Raw genomic sequence first — 19,745 nt, 5'->3', positions numbered from 1 at the left:
CTCGCACTATATCATTGCCGATAATACTCGCTAACTTGTTGCGTTGAGCACGAACCGATGTTGCTGCGTCGCTCACACGAAGTTCGAACTTACGCTCCATCGCGCTCACACCTATTGCAGCCGCATTAAATTATTGTGGATAATACTCACAGGCTTGTTGCGCGACTAGCATCTCACTCGCACATATTGCATTTTGTATTGTTGCACTTGTCGCACGAGTCTTAATAAACAGCCGTTACATTTTCAAAAGGTAAACTCATTTCACCTGTAGTTCTTGTGCGCGCTTGACGTGTTTTGCTTGCGCAGCGGTCGACGTAAACGGTTTTCATTCGGTCGGTCATTCTATGCTAACGTGCGCAGGTGTTTGTGTGTGTTGGTGTTAGCCAATGCAAAGGCAACGCGCGCGTGTATTGGTGGAGCAGCCCATGCAGTTCAAAAGGGCAGACAAGAGCAGAAGAAACGGGTGACCAAAGCACAGCACAACAACAATAACGCATTTAAGCCAACTCACTGGCTTACGTATGCCTGTGTGTGTATGTGTGAGCGAGTGCGCTTGTGTAAATGTTCTTCCCAATACGTGAATACGAATATGTAAATCAAATTAATAATGGCTGCAGATAATTCTCGTGTGCTCAAAATTTCGAATTCAAACTAGAAAGTGTCGCGTGCGAAAGTGTTGAAAAGAAAAAAGAATAGCAACAGCAGCCGCGCAATTTGTATTTTTTTATGTAGATGAAAACTAAAACCTGTTCTAAGCGCCCAAGTGCAAGTAACACACACACACACATGCTCACATGTATGCGTTTGCAAAAAGGTGGTAAAGAACGAAAGATAAATAAAGCGAAATAAAGCAAAACTCGAGATCAATGTGCAACAGAAAATAACGAAAAGAAACGTAGAAAACCCTATATAACGTAGCAATAATTTAACTACGAAAACGAACAACAACAATAATAAAAAAAAAACCATCATGGCTCTAACTTATGCGTCAGCAACATCAACCGCCAGCAACAAGCACGTCACACTACAAAAACAACGGCAACAACAACAGCGGCTACAACAACAAAATGCGCGAAAAATAACAAAACAACAGAGACAGCGACAGAGCCGTGCGCGCACGAAAATCTCAGCTCAAATAACGGCGTCGGCGTCGGCGCTGACGTCGACATCAGCGTCGCTGCTCAAGCGCGCAGTAGCAGCGCCCCAATGGATATTTCTCTTCATATTAATTTATTTAGCAACAGGTGAGTGCGCACATAAGGACGTAAAGAGAGAGAGATAGCGTATGAGAGAGTAAAAGTGCCAGTGTGTCTGTGTGTGTGTGCAAGAGTAAAAGAACTTGAGCAAACATTGACTACAATTATTAATATGACACTTTGGCAGCTCAAATATTTTGCTGAGCTTTTAGAATTTTTGTAAAGTGCAATGCATTATTGTTAATGCTTGTTTACAAACGATAACAAAAACAATGTGCTATGTTAAAGAGGTCAACATAAGGGTTTAGATTGGCAAACTGTTTAGTCAGCCGAAAAGATAAGCCAACATAACTTTGCGTTTGAGTCATTTATATGGGCACGTGTAATTTATTATTGTTAAGTGCGAAGCTATTAACGTTTTTTATTGTTAAAGCTTTAAGACAGCTCATAAATCTTGGAGAAAATTCATTGTTTAATCATGAGTTTGTTAGACAGCTGTCATGATCAGCTACATATATGCACTTAACTATTTACATATATAGGAAATGCTGTTACTATAACAAACGTTACAAACAATTGTTAAGCAATTGCGCTTTCATTGTTTGTTCGCTTGCTGCTGATTGTGCAAAAGAGAGCGACCTCAAAACGCAATTTTTTTGTTTATTTATTTACAATATATGAAACGCACACATGCGTATCTTATCTCTGAGCCAAAGTTTAAAGCAGCCGGCAACAGCAGCGAGCAACTATTTCATAATTGTTAAAATTGTTGTAAAATTATCTATGTGCTGCTGCTGCTGCTTGCAACGCTGTTGCACTTGGGAAATGCCCTTGCAACCAAACTGGTTTTTTTCTCTTCTAATCATAAACTCGTCTCGCCTCGTCTGCCAGCCATGACGCATATTTCCATGGAAATGCATCCATCATTTTACAAAAGAACAACAAATCGCTGCGCGCAGGTAATGGAAAATTTACCTTTCCTACCTGTCTACCTGCTGTGCTGTTAGCGCTAATAATGCGCCTGACCCCGAGGCCGCGGGATTTGGTCGCGGGTGTGTCAAACCCTCACGGGGTCTGGTCAAGTGTTAAAGTGCAATCGGCCGTAACGTGTGTCGCATTTAGAAACAGGCCCAACTACCATAAACTTTGTATGCAGCTAAATAATTTATGTCGCCTGCCCTGACGCATGTCGTTAGTAGCAGTAACTACATTTAGATAATGTGCTAGCTATGAAAAAAATTGCTTTGTTATGTGTAATTGCTGGAAATACAAAGCGACAATTTTCTAATATTTCTAATATTTATTTAAGCCACACAACGTTGCCAGTTTTCAGCAACTGCATCGATTGAGCCGTAGCCCAGCACCTTGAGAAGACCGCAAACCGCGCAAAATGTTATTAACAAAACAACACATAATAAACAAATACTCATTAGCCAGATACTTTCGCTTTTTATGTGCATTTTTTTCGTTGTTTCTTTTTTGTTGTTTAAATTGTGGGCGTTGTTGTCTCATTGTCTCTCAGTCTCCCTCTCTTTATCGCTGACAGCACGTAGCTGCGTTTTATCTCTGCCTATTTGCATACGCAACGCGTTTGCGTCTACCCAAAAGCCAAAACCAAAAACCAAAACCAACATCAACTTTGACTCACAGCTGGGAGCGTTTGTATCTGTATCTAAAACAAAAAGTCACATCCGTACGTTTGATATTGAAGCCACACAGCAGCAAATATCAAAGCGAATTTGATATCAACCAGAGGAAAGTGAAAATTGTGGGTGTACACAATAAAAAGCAAGCAAATTGTTGCTAAATAAATGCAAAAGTTATAAAAGAAAAGCGCAGAGCAATTCGAATTGAATGTAAAAATTAGTTATATTTTTGAATAGATACAAATATGCATATACAAATATTTTAATATAAGGAATTGAATATAAAAGTTATATTATTAAATACAATATAATATTCAATATTTCAGATATTTTAATATGAAAGAAAAAGCAAAAAAATACAAAACTTATAAAAGGAAAGCTCAGAGCAATTCGAAATAAATCTACTAATAAATTTAGATAAATCTTAGAATAGATATTTTAATACAAAAGAAACAGAAAGAAATAATATAAAAATAAAAAAGCAAAGCAATTCGAAATATTTAAAAATTATAACAATTTTAGAATAGATAGAATATAATATGATAGAATATAATATAGAATATAATATGAATGAATACAAAAATTATTGTTTAAAATAAAGAGGAATTCGAAATAAATCAAATTACACATTAGATAAATTTTAGAGTAGATATTTAGATATATATATTTAGATAATTAATTTAGATACTTAATATAAAAGAAACAGAACGAAAGAAATATATTTAAAAATTATATACATTTTTGAATAGAATGTAATTTGTATAATTCAAATATTTTAATATAAAAGGAAGAATATAAAAGCTTTAAAGGAAAAGTTCAGAGCAATAATTCGAAATACATTTAAAAATTAAATAAATTTTAGAAGAGATAGAATGTAATACTTAAAATACAGATATTTATATTATAAATATATTTTTATTCCATAAATTGTGTAGCTTTTTTGAAGCTAAGCCTTATTTCTTCAAGTGTATTGACAGTTTCATTGTTCTGCTGCTTGTAGAATTTGTCTTTCTTTTTAACAATAACTTTTTGTGTTTTAGCCTTCAATTTTCGTAGAGTGCAACGCCCACCAGAGTCAGCCATGTTGCAAGCCCAGTAGCTGTTGCTTTTTCGACTGTTGTTTGCGCAGTCTGTTCCGGGCTTGAGCAATGAATACGGTTACGGGCATAGCGCTCTAGGTACTACGGGCTACAAGCACCGGAAAAGATTCTCAGGCATTCAACAACAGTTCAGTTCATTGCTTTGTGCTACTTTGGCGAACGGGTCTGGCCAACAGGCAACAAGGGCTCAGCTCGCTCACTCGCTTCTTGCTCTCTTTGTAGTTGTATGTACCTCTAGCTGTGGCGGCTGCGCTCAATTGTTGTTGCCACAAAACTTAAAACGGGTTCTCAGGTCGCGCTTTGCGTCGGCGCCAGCAGCAAACTCCACATTTGTGCCCAATTCTAAGCGTTTGTTTTTTATTTTTCGTCTGTTGACTGCATTTGCCTGTTCCCAGAAATATAACTAAGTATGTGTGTGTGTATATAGCGGCCTAAATCTAAATCGGGTGGGGCTAGTCACTTGAACAATTTGACACGGCGACACTTTAAAGTGGGTGAACACTTCCCAAGGCGTTACTGTTTGTTATTTATCAAAATTAATTAGCTTACTATTGTGCACAACAACTTGACTTGACGTATTTATTTAAATATTTTAAGCGTGCGGTATTTCTAAGAAGCTCAAGCGGAAATTTGTGTGGGAACAAACATTTTATTTAAAGACTTTGTGAGGTGTCTGCTCAACTGATTACCAAGTCGACAGGGGTTGGGGGGTGGGGAACGCACTCAAACATAAAAATTGTTGCACAATGGGAACAAGAGATTCTTTTAGGAATCTTGCGTGTAGTCAACTCAACCACAAAGACATGCAACAGATAAGAGAAAATTAGCTGTGGAAATTGGAAATTTTAAAGGCATTTTCACATGCCTAAAACATTTGTGGCTTACCTCAAATATTTAGTTGCAAACAATAGCAGCTTAGTAAAGCCACCAAGTTGTTTTTTCACAGGTAACAACATTAATAAGCTGCTATTTATAACTAACTTGCCATATACTATATATATACGCCGATAATCGCATTAACGCCAAAAGTATAATTAACAAAAAAATTCAAACGCGACACGTTTTCACTTTTTTTGTGAAGCATAAAGATAACAAACAAATGTAACAACGAAATGAAAACAGCAACAATTAAAATGCAATTAAAACAATTTCGAAATAAATTACTAATAAATTCGTTTACTTGTTAATAAAGCGACTGTAATTTATGCAACTCCCCAAGCATCCGTTAAACAGCAAAAAATTAACAACAAAATAAAAGTTAGTATGAAATTGCGTTTATTTTTTTTGTAGGCGTTTTGTTACAGCAACAACAGCTAAAAGTATTTAGAGCAAAAATTAAAAGCAACAACAATAACAACAACAATAAACATTAATAAGCTATTGTGTGTGGGTTGCGGACTGTGAGGCAACCAAATGCCGCAGCAATTGAAGTATGACCAAAAAAATAAACAACAAACAAGCGCTGTAAATGTTAAATGAAAGCGCAAACTAATGCAAACTAAAAGTTAAATAAAATGAATAGCTTATAATAAAGCATTAGTTAAGTTGCTAGAACTGTTTTTAGAGTTAATTTACTTATGCACACAAATTTTCAGCTGGGCAACGTTTTATTTTGTTGTGGCCACTTTGAATAGCCAGAGGGTGTTGCTGCTTTGTTGTGGGTGTTTGGGCGAGGGTGTTGACTTGGTTGCCGGGGCAGTTGCAACAGCCCAAAAGCTAACGCTTGGCTTAGAAAGCTGCCGCGAAAGAAAATCCAAAAAACAAAACAAAAAACACGCGCGCTGGAAATTGCAAACAGCGTTAGACATGCAATGCCGACATATGTGAGTGTATGCATGTGTGTGTGAGCCAGGTTTTGTTGCTGATTAGTCATGCTGCTGCAGAATGTGGCAATTGCAACGAGGCAAAAAGCTGAGAGCTAACTAATTTACATGCCAACTTAGAGGCAGAGAGTGTACTATATTGTTAACTAGGTCTAAACGCCCACCACCTTGCATTAAGAGGCGTGGCAACGACACTTTATAATGTAATGTACGCTGTTTGTGCTGAGCGGATGCTACAGTAAACGCGCGCTAAGTAGCACAGCTTGCTAAAAATCTAATTAAATAGTTGCCATTTAGATAGAAAATCTAACAAAATTTTATAATTATTTATTAGTTGGCTTTTAAATCGAAAATTCAACAAAATATTATGCTTATTTATATGTTTATACTTTCTAATTAGCGCGCATTACACATGCATAAATTACTTTCCAAAAAAACCGAAAATTGCATTTCCCGTCTCTTATGCGAAAATTTGCAAATAAATAAACTTATGACTATTTAATTCGCTGATTGAAAGCAACCACGTCAGCAAGTTAAATATAAATAAATATTAGCTACAACTTTTTGGAAAGTCAAGTAAATTAAATTTTAATAGTTTGCTGCTATGCTTAACATTTTGTCTTATCTTTAAAACATTCTTTGCTTTAAAACTTTCAAAGCTGTCACTATAACTTCAAAGTTGAAGACATTCAACTGTTCTTCATTAAGTTATGCAAATGGCTGTGTGCCACGCCCATTTTGGGAAGTGCCATCTTAGAGATCATTAAGCTAAAGCAAGTTTTACGCTTACGAACAAAAGACTATTAACAACTGTTTCTTTTATGTGTTACCGCTAAAAATAAAAAGCAAAAGAATTTGCTCGCTTTTGACTTGTGTGCGGCTTTAAATCAAGATCGCTACACAGACGTTGTCATAATGTCGATTCATTCATAATACCAAAAAAAAAACAACAAAAAATTCTTTTTCGCGTGTACATTTATGATTATGAAATTTCCGTTGCGTTCGTTTACGGCCAAAGCAGCACAAAAGGCCAAATGCTGTTAGACAAAGTTAACTTTAAAGCGCGTCGAGGTCTACACAGTTGGCATAAATAATTAGCAAATGTTCGTTACGTTTTCTAAATGGCATTTTTTTGAAGAATTTGTGCAAGCTTAAGGCGCAGCGCAGTATAAAAAATAAAATAATATTTAAAATAAAATTGATAGCAAATTAATGAAGTGAATTCATTAAATGAGCAACAAATAACAAATAGACGGAAATTAAAAATAGCTAATTAAAGAATTTTTAAGAAAGAAAACTAAATTGATTTGCTGAAATAATCAAACTTACTTAGAAAAGCGCACTCTAAATTGTTTAAATTATGTATTTAAATGTAAAATAAATTATTATAGTTAAAATTACAAGTAAATATTACGCCTTAGTTACTTTGCATAAAGTATACGCCCCGTTTAAAATTCTCAGCGCATGCAGTGCGTTTACTTTTCGTTTTATTTATATTTTTCTGCACAGTTTCATACGTGAGCATAATATAATTATGAGCTACTTTAGCTGCGGCTTACTAAACTGACTCGTTTACTTGCCTACGCATAGCACAAAAACAACAAAAAAAAATGTTTAGAGGCTTTGATAATGCTGCTGGCCCCGCTGGTCAGTCTGGCCCGCAGTCTAAACACAAATGTAAGGCAAATGTAAATCGCCTTTAAAAAACAACAGAAATACAAATAAAATGCTAAACAAAATCGATGGCCCCATAATGTTTAAACTGCGGTGGGGTGGGGTGGGGTGGCCAGTTCGAGGTCTGGTTTCTAACATAAGCGCATTGGCCCGCCAGTTAGGGCCAGGCCAAAAGAGCAACAGCTTAAGCGTCAGCTGACATGACAGAAAAACTTAAATAAAGCAGCTATTTGTTTATGCATATTTTTTTTTATTATTGTTGCTCATGTACATGCCAATTTTAGTTTTATGACAATTACCGCGGCCACTTAACACAAATTCTGAGTGCTGTGAACAAATATTCTTAAGCAATGCCATTGAAACTAGCTGTACACCCATACATGTGTGTGTATTTGTATGTGTGTGTGTTGAACAATTCAAGAGCTTTGACTGCAGACAGCGCTGACGTTTGCTTATTTTAAGATAAGCTAAATTTAATTTATATCACAAGCTGTGCTGATAAATAAAATACAAACGTACGCAAATGTTAAGTTAGTAAATTGTTAGCCCAACAATAAATTGCATAAGCTGTAAATAAATTATAAATATTAAAGTATTAACTACATAAAGAACAAATTGTATTAATGAAATACAAATTAAAATGGCAATGAATTCATGCATAAGCTAAAAATATAAGTTTCCTATTATCAAATTATATTTAATATTTCCTATAATGCAAAACGGATGTAAACTAAACTTTATAAATAATTAAAGCATTAAACATGTTTAAGTTATTTAATTATATGCTTATAAAAACATTATCTTAAATCTATAATGCAAAACGGATATAAACTAAAGCTTATAAATAGTTGAAGCATTAAATATTTAGAAATTTTTGAATTATAATGAAGTTCAACGGATATAAACTAAAGCTTACAAATAGTTTAAGCATTAAATATTTTGAAATTATTTAATTATAATGAAGTTAAACGAAGGCAAAATAAATAGTTGAAGCATTAAATATTTTGAATATAATGAAGTTAAACGCATATAAAGTAAATTTTATAAATAATTAAAGCATTGAGCATGTTTAAATTATTTAATTATATGCTTATAAAAGCATTAGTTAAAACGGATATAGCGTAACGTTTATTAATAAAAACGGAAACCAGCTTGTTGCACTTTTGCTTTTTATTAAACATTACTCAAAATGTAAGAAAAGAAATGTTAATAAATTTGCATAAATGCAACTTTCTTTCACGCGATTTCAGCTTGTTCAGTTAGGCCTTAAAAAAAAACTGAGCGCTGTAGAAATTAAATCGCGTAGTATATTTCGATTTTTTTGCCTTTTTTTTACGGCAAGCGAACAGCAAAGTGCTCGTTAGCAATGTTTGTTGTTGTTTGTGTGTTTCGTTTTGTTTGTAAAGAAAATAAATAAAGCACTTGGAAATGAATGTGAGAGACAGACAAGTAGTGTGTGTGTGTGGTTGGGAGTCTCTAAGGTGGGCATAGATTCTGCGCCGCCAGCGCAAATGAAAGTTGATTTAATGTGCCACAAGCAGCAGCAACAGCAACAACGAGGCAACAACATTTCTAATTTGGTCAACTGCTAAACACTTTCGTACAACTATTTGTAAGCCAATTGAAGCCTAAATTGTGCATTGCCATGTGGCTCAATCGAGGAAGTCTTACTGCCCAACCCCCACCCCCCCCTCTCAGTAAATTGCATGCGATTAGCATTTAACAACTGTTGGCCTGGCCTTGTACAACTTTTTCTTACGCTTTGTTGTTTCTTTTTGCAGATGTTGCCGCCGTTGAGGTGCACACCAAGGAAGCATATTTCAATGGCTCCGCTTATTTGCGCCTGCTGACGCCCATGCCCATTTGGGATCACTCGGCGATTAGTTTTCGCTCGTGTCGTGGCGGCGAAATACTCGCCCAGCAATATAATAAAAACTCAATTGTAATCTCAGTGCTCAACGATTTTCTGCAAGTCTCGCTCGCCGGCCCAGCGGTCATTGGGCCCAACAATCGTTTGGACGTCAAATTGCCCTATCAGCTCTTGGACAATCGCTGGCATACGCTGCAATTCAAATACGAGTATGGTAATCTCTATTTGCATGTGGATCGTGCGGCAATTATATTTGGTAAGTCCCAACGACGACTCAACTCAATTTCAGGTTGATTTTCCAACTAGATTAACTAGCTAAAGTTAGTTAGTTAACTAAAGCGAAATATTTGATGAGCTTATGTCAAATTAGATAAGATTATAGCTACGTTTAAATAATAAAGAAAACATAAATGAATTTGCAGATAGGGTTATATATAAAAAATATATTAGCTTAATTTTAATAATTTTATTTAAATTTAAAATGATTATAGTTACATTAAAACAATAAATAATAAATAGTATAGTAGTATAGTATAAATAATAAATATTAGGCAAAGTAAATTACACTTTAAATATTTAAATTTAAATTAAAATTGTGAATTAATGCAAATTAGTTCAGATTATAGCAATAATAAAGAAAACATATAATGAAATTAACAGAAAATAAATAAGATTAATTTTTAGTAATTTCGTTTAAATTAAAATTAATTATAGCAGCGTTAAAATAATAAATATGACATAAAATAAATTTAGTAGACAGCGTAAATATTATTACAAATATATTGGATTAATTTTAAATAATTCAATTTAAATTAGATCAGATTATAGCTAGAAAAACAATAAAGAATACATATAATACTTTTAGCAGTCAGCGTAAATATTATAAAAAATATATAAGGTTAATTTTTACCAATTTAATTTAAATTAAAAATGATTATAGCAACATTTAAATAATAAATATGACAGAAAATAAGTTTAGCAGACAGCGTAAATATTATAAAAAATATATTGGATTATTTTTAATAATTTCATTTATATTAAAAATGATTTTAGCTTAGTTAAAATAATAAATATGACATATAATAAATAAAGTAGACAGCGCAAAAATTATAAAAAATATGTTGGGTTAATTTTAAATAATTAAATTTTAATTAAAAATGATTATTGTTACATTAAAACAAAATGTGATATACAATAAATTCAGCAGACAGCTTAAATATTATAAAAAATATACTAAGTAAGGCAAATAAAATGTTAAATAGTTTAGTTTAAATTAAAACTGTGATTGAATGCAGTTCGATTTGCAGTACGTGTAACTATTTTGTTTACGTCAGTTTCAAAATACGTGACTGTTGTGTATAACTAATGAATTTATTACTTTGCAGCCAACTCGACGTACAACAGTCAGTTTCTGACCAATCAGGATATAGGCAATGAGGCTGCAATTTTGATACTGGGCAACTCCTTCTCGGGCTGTTTGCTGGATGGACCGGGACTGCAGTTTGTCAATGGCTCGATGACGGTGCAGAATGCAGTGTTTGGTGTATGCCCTTTGACCCCGGGTTCATGCAGCGAGCATGAGCAGTTTACGCGCGTGCAGGATAATTATTGCTTGAACGATCCTTGCATGGGACACGGCACTTGCAGCTCCACTAATGAGGGCTACGAATGTCGCTGCACTGCGCGCTACTCGGGCAAGAATTGCCAGAAGGACAATGGCTCGCCTTGCGCTAAGAATCCTTGCAGCAATGGCGGCAGCTGCTTGGAGAACTCACGTGGCGACTATCAATGCTTCTGCGATGCCACGCACAGTGGACAGCACTGCGAGACGGAGGTGAACATACATCCGCTTTGCCAGGCGAGTCCTTGCCTGAACAATGGCGCCTGCGTGGTGCTGGCGGGCAGCAACAGCTTGGCCTGCGAGTGTCCCAAAGGCTATGCGGGCGCACGCTGTGAGATCGACATGGACGAGTGTGCATCGCAGCCTTGCCAGAACAATGGCAGCTGCATAGATCGCATCAATGGCTTCAGCTGCGACTGCAGCGGCACTGGCTACTCCGGCGCCTTCTGCCAAACCAACATCGATGAGTGCGAGAAGAATCCTTGCCTGAACGGTGGACGCTGCTATGACACCTATGGCTGGTACACTTGCCAGTGCCTTGACGGCTGGCATGGCGAGGTCTGCGAGAAGCCCATCAGCTGCCAGACGACGCAGTGCCTCAATGGCGGCACCTGCGTGGACAAGGCCATTGGCTTTCAGTGCATCTGCGCGCCGGAATACAGCGGCGAGCTCTGCCAGCTCGGGCCCAGCTGTGCGCAACAGTGTCCCATCGACTCGGAATGCATTGGCGGCGTCTGTGTGTGTAAGCCAGGCACATCGGGTGAGTTATCCACAATATTCAGCTCATGGTGTGGCGCATGCTTAGTTTGAGTTTCTTTTATTCTTTGGGTTTTGGTTAATTTGGTGCTGCAGCTACCAATTCGGAGCTGCCAATTGCAATTGAATTGTTTGAGAACTTGGATGTGGATGCATCTGGCACTTTGTGTGCCGCTGCCAAAAAGAAACGTTACATATCGCCCGAGTGGCTCAAGCGCAAGCGTTGTGAGCTCAAATTAAGTAGGTGCAAAGGCAAGAGGTAGTTAGTTGGGCTTAAGTAAGCAAAAATGGTTGCAATTGTAGATATGAAAAGGCTTAAATTAATTATAAAAATTACTCTAATTTACAGTCACTTTACCTCAAGCTCTTTGTATTTATTAAGCAGATTGTGGCGTTCTAAACACTAAAATAAAATTCACAAGCAATTGATATAATTAGTTATAAAGTTGGCATTTGTTATTTCTATTTCTTCTTAGATGCCTTAGCATTTTTGAGCACAATTCGAAGGCGAATCTACTTTAATTATGAAACAATTCAATCAATAATTTATAATTTTTACTTCTGCTTTAAACTTGTATTTTAAGGATAAGGATAAGTAAGGATTAGAAATCATTGATTGAATAGTTTTATATTTAAAGCAACGATCAGTATAATTCATACATTCATTCTATAATTATTTCTTCATAAAGTCTCCGCTCTTGACAACAAGAGAGCGTAGCTTGAATGATTTAATAACAGAGAATTGTCGCTTAATGCAGTCAAAACAAATATCCACCCACCACCCATTATACGTTGCGCTCTCTCAGCAACAAAGCAGCGATGCTCTGCTTTAGTCGCAGCAGCGCTCGATCGAGCTGCTGTTAAACGAAAGACTCAGAGCACAAACTGTTGTGTGAGTCGCTCTCTCACTTGCTGGTCAGTTGTGTGTGGACTGCTGGCGATTAAACAAGCTGTGAACGAGTTGTTAGCATAATATACATAAATAATTGCTATATACTTATATTAAATAAGTATTAAATTTAAACATAAACAACAACAGAGAGAATTGAATTGAATTTTATTATTGTGCTTAGAACGCCAATTCAAATGTAAAGCAGAAAACAAAGAGGCAGTGAATAAAATAACTGTAAACTAAGTGATTAGCATTGTAAATTGGGTATTTTATTATTCTAGATTTTTAATTATGCAATGGCTAGTAATTATTTTTTATTTTAAATGCTTTTTACTAATGTTTTTATACGCTTTAACACACACACACACATAAAAAAAACTGTACACGCTGCTACTATATGCTAAATTAACGGTTGTATTGTATATATATCCTATACCCCCAAAATGGCTATGTGAATTATCTATGTAGGCCCCATTGGTCATTGCCTGCCAACAACGACACTACCAACAATTGAAATAGCAACAACAATAGCAACAACTATACCAACAACAACTACCACTAGTACAACTACTACCAAAACACCGCTAATAACCACAACAAGTACAACAACAACAACAAAAAACAATAAACAACAACAAGCACCAACCCAACGCTCGGCCTCACTGAATGCATGTCCCCAAGAAAAATGCTTGAACGGTGGCACCTGTCTAGGATATAGTAACAATTATACCTGTATATGTGCTAAAGGATACACAGGTTTGGCCCCCCAACCCAACACCCAACCCCCAAAACAGTCACTAAGGGTTGCACTACAAAATGCTGCATGCCTGCCCCTTTAGTTTCGTTAATTGCAATTGATTTATATAGTAGTTTAATCATTTTGTATTGCAACCCTTGTGTGTAATTGTAAATATGTAAACTTGTGTAGTTTTAATGCTTGGCGCGCTAATTTGAAACGCTAGTTACTAACAAAAGTTTTTCGCTGCAGGTTACAACTGTCAACAGAGCAGCAGCAGCAGCAGCGATGGCGGCAATGCGCTGGCCTTGGCGCCCATCAACTGCAACGCCACCAATGGCAAGTGCCTGAATGGCGGCACCTGCTCCATGAACGGCACGCACTGCTACTGCGCTGTGGGCTACAGCGGCGATCGCTGCGAGAAGCCGGACAGCTGCTCGCCACACAATTGCCAGGAGCCGATGCTGTGTGTGCAGAATCAATGCATTTGCCCCGAGAACAAGGTGTGCAATCAATGTGCCACACAGCCGTGTCAAAACAATGGCGAGTGCTTCGATCTGCCCAATGGGGATTACGAGTGCAAGTGTCAGCGCGGCTGGACGGGACGCAATTGTGCCAACGATGTGGACGAGTGCTCGCTGCAGCCCAAAATCTGTGGCAATGGCATTTGCAAGAACGAGAAGGGCTCTTATAAATGCTATTGTACGCCGGGATTCACAGGCGTGCATTGTGACTCGGATGTGGACGAGTGCTTGAGTCATCCGTGTCTGCATGGTGCCACATGCCACAACAAGGTAAGTGCGCTACGCCTGTCAGTCAACACGCTGCATGTTAATCAAGTGTAATTAGTTGTTTTTCTTTAAATACGGAAAGCATCGCATATTGAGACAAGTGAGTTGTTCAGAATAGCTGTGTTGTTGTTAGTTAGAATTAGTGCTAAGTAGCTGCTTTAGCTAATTCATTGCTTAGTTTATTAATCACTCTTCATCTCTCTTGCCACAGATTAATGCCTACGAGTGCGTTTGTCAGCCTGGTTATCAAGGACTGAACTGTGAAATTGATATTGATGAGTGCATTAGCAATCCTTGCTCCAATGGCTCCACCTGCATTGATATGATTAATAATTTCACCTGCAACTGCATACCGGGCATGACTGGACGCATATGTGATATTGACATTGATGATTGCATCTCCGCGCCTTGCCTGAACAATGGTCAGTGCATTGATGAGCTGGGCGGCTTTCATTGCGACTGCAGCGGCACTGGCTATCAGGGCAAGAACTGTGAGCTAAACATTGATGAATGCATTTCGAATCCCTGCACAAATGGCGCCAAGTGCATAGATCAGGTCAAGGACTATTTGTGTGAATGCCATGCGGGCTACAAGGGCAAGAACTGCGAGCAGGATGTCAACGAATGCGAGAGCAATCCTTGTCAGTATAACAGCACCTGCCTGGAGCGCTCCAATGCGACGCTATATCAGCTAAGCAGATTTACGGATTTGCCGCGTGTGTTTAGTCAGCCGTTTAGCTATGAAAATGCCAGCGGGTAAGTCCACGCACTCATTTTTAATTAATATATATATTATTTCATTTATATTTATAGCTACGAATGTGTATGCGTGCCTGGCATTATAGGCAAGAACTGTGAGATTAATATAAACGAATGTGAAAGCAATCCCTGCAGCAAACATGGCACCTGCAATGATGGCGTAAGTTTGTACCCAACTTCATATAGTACGTCTAACTTATGTTTCTCTGTATAGATTGGCACCTATAGCTGCGAATGTGATCCCGGGTTTGAGGGCACGCATTGTGAAATCAACATAGACGAGTGCGATCGCTATAATCCCTGCCATAATGGCACCTGCATCGATCAAATAAATGACTACGACTGCGATTGCGATGCCAACTTTGGTGGCAAGAACTGTTCAGTGCCTTTGATTGGCTGCACCAGCGGTCCCTGTCTCAATGGCGGCACCTGTCGTCCTTATTTGGTAAACGAAACTATACACCTGTTCAACTGCAGCTGCGAGCATGGCTTCCAAGGCGACACCTGCGAAAAGATTACCACACTCTCAATGGTAGTAAGCAGCTTGATTACAGTTAAAACGCAGCGTGAGGAGGGCTACGATATTAATTTGCAATTCAAAACTACGCTGCCAAATGGCGTGTTGGCCTTTGGCACTTCCGGCGGGCAGAACGAGCCTGTTAGCTACATACTGGAGCTTATCAATGGACGCTTGAATCTGCACTCGTCGCTGCTTAACAAATGGGAGGGCGTCTTTATAGGCTCCAAGCTAAACGACAGCAATTGGCATAAAGTATTTGTAGCTATCAATACCTCACATTTGGTGCTGTCTGCCAATGATGAGCAGGCTATATTCCCAGTGGGCTCCTATGAAACTGCCAACAACAGTCAGCCCTCGTTTCCTTTAACCTATTTGGGCGGCACTATACCCAATCTCAAGTCGTATTTGCGCCACTTGACGCATCAGCCTTCAAGCTTTGTAGGCTGCATGCAGGATGTGGTAGTAAATGGTCAATGGATCTTCCCAGATGCGCATAATAACAATTATACTGATGCGGATACTACGCTCAACTATGTGCAGTCCGGTTGTCCACGCACAGAGCAGTGCAAACCAAATCCTTGTCGCTCCAATGGCGAGTGCACAGATCTTTGGCACACATTCGCTTGTCACTGTCCCAGACCCTTCTTCGGACACAATTGTCAGCATAGTAAGTGCACTTAACAGATTCAATGTACCGCATATTTAAATTTTAAATGCATTACAGATATGACAGCTGCTACCTTTGGACATGAGAATACCACACACTCCGCTGTCATAGTGGAGACTACAGATGTAGCCAGACGTGCTATACGCTCCATACTGGACATATCCATGTTTATACGCACACGTGAGCCCACTGGGCAGGTGTTTTATTTAGGCAGCGATCCACGCAAAATGCCCACGAAGAGTAAGTCGTTCTAAGCTAACAAATATAAAATTTTTAACTATCTTTAACTTGCCTGCAGATGTGGGCGACTCTTATGTGGCTGCTAAGCTGCATGGCGGCGAGCTGCTCGTCCGCATGCAGTTCAATGGCACGCCCGAGGCTTATACAGTGGGTGGACAGAAGCTGGACAATGGCTACAATCATTTGATTGAGGTTGTGCGCAATCAAACTTTGGTGCAGGTCAAGCTCAATGGCACCGAGTACTTCCGCAAGACGCTGTCGACGACAGGTCTGCTGGACGCACAGGTGCTCTACTTGGGTGGACCAGCGCCAACGCGCGAGTCGCTGCTGCCGGCGAGCACTGAGCCGGGCGTGGAGGATAGCCAGCTGCCCGGTGTGCTGCCTAAGGATGTGGACGACAGCAAGGACTACTTCAAGGGCATTATACAGGATGTTAAAGTGAGCAACGGCTCGCTTAATATGATTGTCGAAATGTATCCATTGAATGTAACCGATGTGCATGTGAATGCGAAACCCTTTGGCGCTGTTAGCATCGATCGCGCTTCGGTGCTGCCTGGCGAGGTGTCCGATGATTTGTGCCGCAAGAATCCTTGCAAGCATAATGCCGAGTGTCGCAACACTTGGAACGACTACAGCTGCAAGTGTCCCAATGGCTACAAGGGCAAGGATTGCCAGGAAATTGAATTCTGCCAGCTGGTCACCTGCCCAGGCGATAGTAAATGCCAGAATCTGGACGACGGCTATGAATGCTTGACTAACATTACATTTACGGGACAGGAGCATGCGCCGCTGGCCTTCTCCTACTTCAAGGAGCAGCTGCCGGAGGATGCAGTGGGCAAGCAGCCGCTGCTCAAGCCCATTATAGAGATTGCCTATCGAACGCGCGCTGGCGGCACTTTGCTGTTCATAGACAATCAGGATAGCTTCTTCGAAATAGGCGCCAGCGGTGGACGTGTTACAGTCACCTGGAAGCTAACACAGCTGCACATAGGCGAGTCGGGACGCTTTGAGAAGGAGAACACGGATGGCGAATGGAGTCGCATCTATTTGCGCGCACATGCGGGCAAACTGGAAGGCGGCTGGAAGGGCTGGGAGTCTATGGTGGATCCTACGCCTGGTTTCTCCACAGACATCGATCAGGCTGCCTTCCAGGAGCTGCTCTCGAGCAGCACAGCAGTCTATCTGGGCGGCATGCCCGAGTCGCGTCAATCGCGCGGCTCTACGCAATCCGCGCAGCAAGGCTCACAGTTCAAGGGCTGCGTGGGTGAGGCACGCGTTGGCGATTTGCTGCTGCCCTACTTTTCCAATGCGGAGCTCTATCCGCCCACAGAAAACGTCTCGGTGCAGCTGCAGGCGCAATTCCGTTTGAACTCCACGCGTCCTGCCGAGGGCTGCATACTCTGCTTCCAGGCAGACTGCAAGAACGGCGGCAAATGCACCACGCCCACTGAGGAATACGCCTGCACTTGTCAGCCAGGCTATGAGGGCGACGACTGCGCCACAGACATTGACGAGTGCCTGGACACGCACTGCGAGAACAACGGCACCTGCATTAACCAGGTGGCCAACTTCTATTGCCAATGCCAGCCCGGCTTCGAGGGTCGCTACTGCGAGCAAAACATTGACGAGTGCGCCAATCGGCCCTGCCTCAATGGTGGCAACTGCACAGATCTCATAGCAGCGTTCCACTGTGACTGTCCCGAGGAGTACACCGGACCGCAGTGCGATGTGCTCAAGCAATTGACCTGCGAGAATGAGCCCTGCCGCAATGGCTCCACTTGTGCAGATGGTTTCAGTAAGTGCACGCACTTAAATCTTAATACAAATATTAAATTGAATGCTTTCTGCAGATGCACAAACTGGCAACAACTTTACCTGCAGCTGCACCATGGGCTTCGAGGGTCCACTCTGCGATACGCCGTTCTGCGAGCAAACGCCCTGCGCCAATGGCGGTCTCTGTCTTACTACAAATAACGTGAGCTTTAACTAACTTACTGCAAATGTCTTAAACTAATTGCTTATTCTTTATAGCTACCCAACTGCAAGTGTAGTCTGGGCTACACTGGTCGCCTGTGTGAGCTGGAAATTGATGAATGCGCCTCGAATCCCTGCCAGAATGGTGGCCAGTGCGAGGATATGGTGGGTGGCTACAAGTGCCATTGCGATGCCACCGGCTTTGAGGGCGTACACTGCGAGAATGATATTAATGAATGTGCGCAGGGCAATTACTGCGGCGGCATTGGCATTTGCAGTAATTTGCCGGGCAGCTTCAAGTGCAGCTGCCAGCGACCCTACTGCGGTGCCCATTGCAATTTCACAGATCCCTGCACGCAGCCCGGCATTTGTGCCAATGGCGGACAATGCATTGAGGACTGCGGCATGCAGATTGATTACTACTGCAACTGCACGGAAGGTTTTACGGGCAAAAACTGCTCAGCGCCGGTAAGTCTCACAGCAAATCAGTTAAGCGTCATGCAAGCTCACTGCTCTACTTTCTATTTAGATTACGGCCAAGGATGATGGTCCTTCGACAACAGACATTGCCATTATAGTCATACCTGTGGTTGTTGTTCTCCTGCTGATTGCTGGCGCCTTGCTGGGCACCTTTTTGGTCATGGCACGTAATAAGCGCGCCACACGCGGCACTTACAGCCCCAGCGCACAGGAGTACTGCAATCCACGCTTGGAGATGGACAATGTGCTCAAGCCACCGCCAGAGGAGCGTCTTATTTAATGCTGCCCCTTGCAGCAAACGATATTTGCTAAATCCGCCCACACACACACACTAAAAACTATTTGACTTTAGTTTTAACGGTGCCTAAACCAAGCAACTTCACTCAACAAGTACACTAGACGCCTACGCTTTAGTTAGTTTAATATAAATAACGTTGTCTATTTATTGTAGTAAGTAGTTTATAGTCTGCAATCCACTTTATAGTCGTTATATAGTTACAGTTTAGAGATATACAGTATTTCTCGCTCTATATATCGAAAAGCTGCGATCAAAATTGTGCTGCACATTAATGAGAATCATATACGTTGCATTCCAAGCAAAGCCCTTAAAAGAAATCTAATTGTATGTACGAGTATTTTGTTTGTAAATAGTTATTAATTGAAAGCTTGCTTAAAAAATTCTAATTAGCTGAGCTAAACTAAGCCTCCTCCCTATACACCATACCATACCTAACAGTGGCCTTATATGAGTGAATTAAAACTGAGTAAAGCGTACGTATATATTATATATAGTTACTAAGTAAATCAAATATTTTTGACCTACAATTTGTAAGCGTAAACATAAGAGACTGTACTATACTTACAACAACAACAAACAAAAATAACTATATTAAATATATTTCGACAATTTTTGCAAAACAAATAAAAAGATTATTTAAATTTACATGTTGCCTTGTGATTTAACCAGAAATTGAAAATGAAAACAAATGTTGTGCTCCAA

At 39.7% G+C, this 19,745-nt stretch overlaps 1 protein-coding gene across 3 annotated transcripts; it reads left to right on the top strand.

The window, feature by feature from the left end:
- The first annotated feature begins 279 nt into the window (after window positions 1-279).
- LOC108603693 (protein crumbs) lies at window positions 280-19,658 on the top strand. 3 transcript variants are annotated; one of them, XM_017992716.1, is made up of 13 exons: window positions 280-1,244; window positions 9,221-9,565; window positions 10,695-11,690; window positions 13,047-13,334; window positions 13,567-14,108; window positions 14,317-14,861; window positions 14,919-15,024; window positions 15,079-16,051; window positions 16,109-16,291; window positions 16,350-18,086; window positions 18,142-18,266; window positions 18,323-18,733; window positions 18,795-19,658. In XM_017992716.1, the coding sequence occupies exons 1-13, from the start codon at window positions 971-973 to the stop codon at window positions 19,023-19,025; spliced, it is 6,756 nt and encodes a 2,251-aa protein (XP_017848205.1). In that variant the 5' UTR covers window positions 280-970; the 3' UTR covers window positions 19,026-19,658. The 3 variants fall into 3 exon arrangements, with proteins under 3 accessions (XP_017848205.1, XP_017848207.1, XP_017848206.1); XM_017992718.1 differs by lacking the exon at window positions 13,047-13,334 and adding an exon at window positions 11,783-11,926; XM_017992717.1 differs by lacking the exon at window positions 13,047-13,334 and having other exon boundaries at window positions 18,795-19,025.
- The last annotated feature ends 87 nt before the right edge of the window (window positions 19,659-19,745 follow it).

This window comes from Drosophila busckii, chromosome 3R, assembly GCF_011750605.1.
Source record: "Drosophila busckii strain San Diego stock center, stock number 13000-0081.31 chromosome 3R, ASM1175060v1, whole genome shotgun sequence".
Lineage (NCBI taxonomy): Eukaryota > Metazoa > Arthropoda > Insecta > Diptera > Drosophilidae > Drosophila > Drosophila busckii.
Note: the sequence above shows the minus strand (reverse complement) of the source record. Positions and strands in the feature narration are given on the sequence as shown.

Excerpts from the sequence above, each read along its gene's own strand:
- LOC108603693 (XM_017992716.1), top strand. The coding sequence starts at position 971 with ATGGCTCTAACTTATGCGTCAGCAACATCAACCGCCAGCAACAAGCAC. Across the intron at positions 18,087-18,141 it reads CACTTGTGCAGATGGTTTCA|ATGCACAAACTGGCAACAAC; the intron begins GTAAGTGCACGC and ends TGCTTTCTGCAG. Across the intron at positions 18,267-18,322 it reads TCTGTCTTACTACAAATAAC|CTACCCAACTGCAAGTGTAG; the intron begins GTGAGCTTTAAC and ends TATTCTTTATAG.